Here is an 8,039-nt window from a genome sequence, read left to right on the forward strand (position 1 = left end):
TTCATCACAACTAGTGAATAAAAATCGTACGCGCTCACCAACCATGAACTTATCTCTATTTAGTTCACGGATGAGTTCTGCGTGATGTTGACATAATAATAAATTCATGTCTCACTTATGAGCCTGTAGTTCACTCCAATTTTTATACGGAAGGTTTTTTTCGTTCTTTTAATTACTTATTTAATCAAGATCAGCACTAAACCGGACAAAGCCACCAAACAAAACGTTCGGTTCATTCAAACAAACGAACGCGTGACAGGAGTTGCGTGACTGTAATTCCAAGAAACTCCCTCGCCTTGCCACGCATACGCAAGGTAAAGTAAAAGTGAAAGTATGTTTGCCCAATAAGCACATTCATAGCGGAGAGCAAAGGCGACGTGTCGCTCCATAATGGCGCTTTACAGGAATCAATGCTGGCACTGTTGTGTCTTTACGGAGGGAGGACCTAAATGCCTCCGCTGTAACATCGCCGAGTATTGTAGCGCTCAATGCCGAGACGACAATCAATGGCGGCATAAAGTGGACTGTGATAACGTCTCACGGCAGCTCTACTGCCACAAGTGTAGCCAAAAAGGTGGCAATATGAAGCAATGTTCAAACTGCCTGTCTGCCTGGTACTGCAGCAAAGAATGTCAAGGTGAAGCTTGGGGATCCCACAAAAAACGCTGTACCAAGATGGCCAAGAAGACGGTTCAAGTTTGGGAGCAGCATAAATGCTTGAATATTCCTGGTATTTCATTTACTTATTCACTTAGTAGGCTGTACTACTGGGGAAACAGCCCTGCTATTGATCTCCTAAAACTGCGCCTGAACGAGGGTGAGGAAGTGGATGGGCCGCTGAGTCTCTTGCTTTGCGGTGCTGGTGATGGTAGACACGTGTTCTTAACCCTAGCGGAGCTACCGAGGACATACAAGGGCCAAGTGACTTTTGTCTTGAATGACAATGAACCTTGCGTCCTGGCTAGAACTGTACTGATGCTGTACTTGACAGTGAAGGGTGAGTAATGAACTCCTTGCTGCTGATACAGTCTAAAGCCTCCGTTTATTTTGTCTTGCGAAACCGAGAGCTTATATTTAGCAATTAAACGCCATAGGCGAAATACCTCAAAAGGACCATGAACCATATAATTATTGCTACTTGTCTAAGGAACATTTGAGACGTACAGTTATACAATAATAATAAATGAAATAATGACTACAGCTACATTTTGTTAAAAATATAAAACATTCTTTCCTACTACTATTCATTCCTACGAGAGCTACCAATTCCAATATCAATTATCTAAAAACAGGTAAAAAGCAACAAATAAACATTTCCAAACGAAAAGGGTTATTCTTAAAGAAAAACATCATATTTAACCGGGCTACAGTTGCTATGGTAACTGGTGAAACTATAATGCATCATATTTCTAACCTTATAGCCAAACAATTTCAACAAGTACGGCCTCCTTTTGCTTGTGCGGTTGGCTGCTATGTCGATTTTGTATTTCCAGGATGTAACATAGTACCAAATAAGAGGGGAACATACAAATGCCTATAATGTTCCAAGCCCCAGCCAATGTCCAAGCGTTTGATAAGTGAATCATGTCTGAAAAGGTTCCTCAGGCATGTGGCAGCCATTTCATGATAACAGAAAGCTAATAAAAAGTTTTTATTTTTATTTTCTAGGCAATGGTTCTATAAATTTACTTCTAGACTATATGTGTCTAACTCTCTTGTTGTAACAGGGGGAGCAAGTAAGGCAAGCTTGGTGACCCAAATTTGGTACTCGTTGTGGCTGAGTGCTAGTGAGCTGGAGTTCCTCGTCTCAGCTCTCCAAGACCTCACCCGAATTTCCTGCCTAGAAGTGATCTCCCACGGGGTGTTGTGCATCAAAAACGAACATTTGAAGACACTACAGAGTATTTGGAAAGTGTGGCTTTTACTCGTGGGCGAACACATTGACTTAGAAAATCAACGTAAAGGGGTGGTTCACGAACCCTCATTCTACTTGGCAGATGTGCTTGATAAGCACAAAGAGTCCTTGAAAGCGTGGTTCAAGCATGGAGTACTTTGCCAAGACGGCTCTGACGCGATTAAAATGCACGAGAACGTCACTTTGACTGGTTTCAAGATCCTTGAAGTAAGTCAGATGGTTAAACAAGACTTCAAGTATGCAGTTCCACCGCAGTCGCACCCATTCACGGGCTGGGACTACAAAGATGCTCATCAGAACTTCCCAGAGATTGACTCCGTTCAGCAGCTCTACAGTAGATACATAAGTCTTGTGTTGCAGAAATCAGCTCAAATATCACAAGACGCCGAGAAAGTCAGGATCAAATTCGTTTTGGGTGACTTTAGGGATCTCCCACAGGTATCGCAGGAGGGCGTGAAATTCGACCGCATTCATATGTCCAATTTGTGGGACTATGGGGGTTTATCCGAAGTCTTGAGCCTGGCCAAGCATTTCCTGAATCCCAAGAATCCGTCAGCAACAGTGGTCACGGAGACATTCAATTGGGTCAAGTTCTTTCCTCGATTAATGGCGGACGGTGATTTGATTATAGACGACAAACGAGTCACCAAACCCAAACAAAACAAAGAGGGTGGGACAGATCCAGAGGATGACCAGCTCATGATGGGAGCGACAGCACTCCACATAAAGGAAAATGAACACTATTTCCTAACAGGGCGGCTCTCCGACATCAATTTTCTTAGTCCAAGAGTTTTATTTTCAGAGCACTACAACATCATGGAACACTTCTTGCGTTATCTAAGAGCATCCTTGCTTTCTGCAGAAGAAAGGCCACCAAGATTTTTGCCTTCTCTAAAGAAACTAGCAGAAGACAAAGGATTCGTCCTGAGGAATCCCACACGGTTCGAGAACCGAGTAGCTCCTTTTCGTTGGGGGGCGTCTTGCAGATTGCTCTCATATACAAAAGGAAGTGAGTTGTCATTGGAATGGACAGTCAAGCAATGACTGACAGGAGTGGATAAGAAAATCAAGCCATTTTATTGTCTGAACATCGCAAAGATTTCTTACCCACTCTTTAGAGGCCTTTATAAGGTGTACAAAAGTGTTTGTGTGGTACGGCGACCCTATCGCTAATGCCAGACGTTTGGTTGTGTATACAGGTGTTTGTTAGGTATGTAAGCATGTGGTTACCAGTACTTACCAGTTAGGTCTGGGCTCGTTACTCCGGTTATAGATGAGGCGGCTTGTCGAGGTCGAGGGACCCTGGGTAGTAGGAGGTGACGAGGAGTAGTTTTCGTTGAACATGTACGTCTGCCATTCACCTGGATAGATAATAGAGAAACATTAGCCAATTTTATATTTAACTTACCAATTTGAGGGTGAATATTGAGCTGAAAGAGAACACCAAGCCGAAAATAAACAACTGTTTCATATAGGAAAGCTTTTTTTTAGGAAAATCTCTCAATAACGTTTTTCATCTAACCATTATTACGGTAATATTGGGAGAGCAAGTTAATGTTTCAGTATGTATAAAAATAAACGTTGAACCCTCAATTGGTGCAGTTAAACCTGCATTTTTCATTTCTTAGTCGTGAAATAATGCAAGAACTTTTATAAAGCTGTTTAAAAAAGTATGGAGATAATGCAATAACTGTTATAAAAGCTGTTATGGAAACGTTATTTTTACGAGCTCTGTGATAATGGCCTTCGTAGAGTACATTGGGTGATCCAATTAAACTTCGATTTTTTTTAAATTGCCTTTGTGTACAAACATGTCTTTCAACGTTTAAGGTCACTGTATACAAAGTGAAGAATCCTTAACACGATTTTCCCAAATTTTATCCTAAAAAACCTCTCACCAATTCCAGCTATTAAACCTTGCTGTTGCTTTTACCTCGCTATTTTCAAGTCACAAAGCCTATTTGCAGAGATCCAGATCCAATGGGGTTGAACGTGTATCATTAACCGTAACGCACCCTTAACTTTTCATAGCCTTCATCTACACTGCAAAGTTGAGCAATTTACCAAATCCTTATCCAACTTGATTCATTTATTTGTAGACTTTGTAAGACCACAATGAAACGTTTTCCAAAATTTTAGACCTTTTATGATACTTAATTACTTTTTAAGGACCCGCGTGAACCATGAATTTTCAACTTTGCGGCTCTGCTCGTTTCTCAGTTACTTGCTAGAGTTGGAAATGGAATGCCTCGTTACAGAGAAGGAGCACAAAATGGCGGCGTGATTGGCCTTATTTTTAAGAAATATACGGTGTTCAACGCTATCAATTATAGGCTTACGTGGTTGCAATTTGCGGCAAATTATTTAATTTCTGTTTGAGATCACAGAACTTCAACTTGAAATATTTACAAACAAAAACATCAATAGCATCTCCCGTACAGTACTTTACCGTTTTTACATAGTACAGTTTCTGTGCTTTATTCAGTAGTTTTTAATTTTACTTCGCGGACGTTACAATAGTGAAACTCCTTCGTCACACCATACAGGTATGAATAAACGGTTATGATGGCACTTACCAAACTCATCCTGAAAGCAGTGAAGCGCGCCTGGCGTTGTGTCGTCATGCGAAGCAGCAACATGTGCCGACTGTGGTGCCGTCTCCATGGCGTGAAGCAACACCCCTGTCACAGGTGCGCCAGAACCAGTCCGCTGACGCCGTCGTACTGAGCGCCTATGAATCCCGCGTCGTGTCCGTGCAAGTGCAGAGGACCTCTGAGCGAGTATCAAGTCAGAGCTCTCGCCAATACTACCTGTCTGGGTGGCTATGGATGCAGTGTCTTTGTTGCAGACCATGATGTTGACACTTGTGCTGTCTAAGGACTCAGGTTGTGAGCTGGTGGAAGGGTTATGTACCCGAAAGCTGTCATGCAGGGATAAAGATTCCATTCCTGAGGGACTTCCATGCCCTGACTCATTGTCTGCATCTTCAGTCTCTGCCTCAGCTTGCATGGACGCCTGCGCTATATCCGACGCAGACCTGGGTCTTGAGTGAGATGAACCCATGGTGGAATTGTTCCTGGAAAGGTTTAAACACTCCACCTCAGAGTTCTGACGAAAGATTGAACCTTCATTCGACTTGGAACTCTCTTGCCTAGAGATGGCTGCATCCTCGCTGGTGCCACACCCCACATCTTGGGTTCGCGTCTTCCTGGCATGGTCAAAGTTTTCCAGGGCTGCTGCGACCGCCTCTAGAGTTGTACACTGATTGCTGGTTATACTCATGGCAGATCCTTCACTCTTGGGCGACACCACGTCGTGTTTCCAGCTATCAGCGACAGACAGTCCAGGTGCTGACCGGGCCGCCAGAATAGGGCTCTCCATGTTTGGTAATGGTAGAGAGGAGAAGTCACTGATGTCTTCATAAAAAATAAAAATAACAACCATGATTAGATCTGCTAACATAAGTCAAGCTAAAAAATGTATGGGTTTAGAATACAAAAATAAAGTGATAACAATAACAATAATAATATAGTTTATTCACAGTGTATCCACTAGGTGGCTCTTCATCTGCGAAGAAATTATGCTAAGCTAATTAAGTAACAATAGGTATATATATATATTATAAATATATGAACAAAAAAAGAAATTAACCTGACCTATATACAAATAAATATATTAGGTACAAATATATACATAGCTTATAGCTGCGTGGCGCAAATATACATAGCTCATAGCTGCGTATAGCGTGTTATCAGAAATTTCCTAGTTAACGTACATAAAGGACGAAAATCAGAACTGTTTCTTATACTGGCGGGGAGAGAATTAAAAAGAGTAGCTGCAGAATGCTGGAAAGTATCTGTTGTGAACAGAACTACTAGTCTTGTTCCAGAGTTAGATGTAAGGCATCTTGTCGGTTTTACAATATCCAAGTTAAGATAAGAAGGCCAGGAAGTATTATAAAGTGCTTTAAAAGCTGATGTTAACAAGGAGTAGTCCCTCAGTTCGATTATAGGCAGCCAGTTCAGGTCCAGGATTGTTGAGATACTGTTTACATAGTGAGCAGTTACAAAACTAGCCATTGCAAATTGTAGTCTTTGCATCCTTACAAGCAGATATTTAGGCAAAGGGTAAAATACAGTGTCACAGTAACTTAATTTAGATAAAATAAGAGCTTTGACTAGATATTTACGTAATTTAAAGTCAGCGAAGTGTTTAAGTTTCCTTATCGTCGAAGTGTTCCATAGCATGATTTCAAAATATAGTTGATGTGATGGTTCCATTTAAGATGGGAGTCTAGGTGGACACCAAGGAGCTTGGTGACTGACTGACGTTCTAGGTTGACACCGGATATCGACAGGCCGAGGTTGAGCAGGTCCAGGGAGTGCCTTGATGACATCTGCTTCGTTGTTTTCAGCATCGGTTCCTCTTACTGGAATATATTGCATTTCCTTACCTGAAAGGTCACCCTTGCTCTCTGTGTTCATGTCAGTGGAGGTCTGTAGCAGATCTTGTGACTGGTCTGTACCAATACTCGCCATACTCTCAAACGGAGTCTCGCCCTCCTTGCATGATAGCTGATAATCTACTGTATGAGAAGATAAAAACAGATCAAGAAATCAGTACGCAAAAACTAACCTTTGCCTTTCAATTCTGTGGGTTAACAACTGCAAAATTGTGGTGCAACTACAGTGAAACATGAAACATGCATATGAGAGTTTCGTTTTTCTAGGCAAAAGGGTTCTGTGAAACAAAAGCAAGCTTTCGGTTGTCTTGGCTAGGAATATGTGCGAGCTTTCTTTTATCAAGATTAGAGTATTCAATGGAAGCTTTCCATTATCTAGACAAACAATCTTTATTTTTTCAGTGTTTCATATTCCATTGTACCGGAAATTTGTATACCCAATATAACCAATAAAGCCCAAATATGAACAGTTATTAATGTTGCTTGATTTGGGTAGTAGTTGTTAGGCAACTACTGTACACCTCACTAACCACCCACTAGGCAACAGTCTGAAGTCATTCGGCAACTACTGTATACCTCACTAACCACCCACTAGGCAACAGTCTGAAGTCATTCGGCAACTACTGTACACCTCACTAACCACCCACTAGGCAACAGTCTGAAGTCATTCGGCAACTACTGTACACCTCACTAACCACCCACTAGGCAACAGTCTGAAGTCATTCGGCAACTACTGTACACCTCACTAACCACCCACTAGGCAACAGTCTGAAGTCATTCGGCAACTACTGTACACCTCACTAACCACCCACTAGGCAACAGTCTGAAGTCATTCGGCAACTACTGTACACCTCACTAACCACCCACTAGGCAACAGTCTGAAGTCATTCGGCAACTACTGTAGGTGCTTAAGCATGAGTTATGTTTTTATGCACTATCTATAATAAAGAACCATATTTTTCACACAGCACACCCACCTCCATCAACATCATTGTCAGTGCTTGTTGGCTGTAGAGGCAACTTCCCACTTGGGCTGAAACAACAAAATCTGCTGTGAAGCAGACAGAGGGGCGAATAATAGAAACAGGGGTAAAGAAATGCCTACAAGCTGTGTTTTTTTTGTTTTTAAAAATCTCAAGAAGTGGCAATAAAAAAATCCCTATGCAAGGAAAACACTAAAGTTAGCCACTTCTAGCCAATCATGACTAAGGTTCAGGGGCAAAGAATTGGAAAAGTAATAAAAACGTTCTCTACTAAACACATGCTTGTCAAATGCACAGGACAAAAGGCTGCATAAAAATGGCATGGACACTGTTACTGTGGTGACAATCAAACCAACCAGCCTCCTATCCCTTTCCCCCCCCCCACCCCCCCCCCAAAAAAAAAAACTTCTGAGTTCTCCTAAAAGCACTGCTGTTTGGTCTTTTGCTTCTTGGTAATCAATGCATAAAGTACAAATGTTGGGGTTTAGAATGTTGAAAAGTGTGTGGTGTCTTAGTATGTATGTCATCTGTATGTATGTGGTGAGGCTGTGATCCTGCTGTATGACACCGGGCTAATCTGGTTGTGTTGGCAAGATGAAAGGACATATTTAGTAAAAAAGAAGAAAATAGATACCTTAATCTCAAGCTGTTCTCAGAATCGGAACTACTCCTGATGGGG

The 8,039-nt window shown here is 41.7% G+C and overlaps 2 protein-coding genes across 2 annotated transcripts in view; one reads left to right on the plus strand and one right to left on the minus strand.

The window, feature by feature from the left end:
* Positions 1–8,039, minus strand: part of LOC5507865 (pecanex-like protein 1) — a gene marked incomplete in the record, with an annotated part of 30,576 nt that overhangs the window by 20,054 nt on the left and 2,483 nt on the right. The window contains 5 exon segments of the mRNA XM_048729965.1: positions 3,156–3,276; positions 4,492–5,331; positions 6,369–6,500; positions 7,355–7,410; positions 7,995–8,027. Of these exon segments, the coding sequence (XP_048585922.1) occupies positions 3,156–3,276; positions 4,492–5,331; positions 6,369–6,500; positions 7,355–7,410; positions 7,995–8,027 (1,182 nt within the window).
* On the plus strand, positions 151–3,703 carry LOC5507867. The gene is made up of 2 exons (XM_001628435.3): positions 151–997; positions 1,728–3,703. Exons 1-2 carry the CDS (start codon positions 391–393, stop codon positions 2,957–2,959), a joined length of 1,839 nt encoding a protein of 612 aa, XP_001628485.2. The 5' UTR covers positions 151–390; the 3' UTR covers positions 2,960–3,703.

The sequence above is a fragment of the Nematostella vectensis genome, chromosome 7, assembly GCF_932526225.1.
Source record: "Nematostella vectensis chromosome 7, jaNemVect1.1, whole genome shotgun sequence".
Classification (NCBI taxonomy): domain Eukaryota; kingdom Metazoa; phylum Cnidaria; class Anthozoa; order Actiniaria; family Edwardsiidae; genus Nematostella; species Nematostella vectensis.

What these genes read in the sequence shown, in the direction of transcription:
- LOC5507867 (XM_001628435.3), top strand. Translation starts at nt 391, where the DNA reads ATGGCGCTTTACAGGAATCAATGCTGGCACTGTTGTGTCTTTACGGAG. An exon ending in GCTGTACTTGACAGTGAAGG is followed by an intron (nt 998 to 1,727) that starts GTGAGTAATGAA and finishes TTGTTGTAACAG; the next exon opens with GGGGAGCAAGTAAGGCAAGC.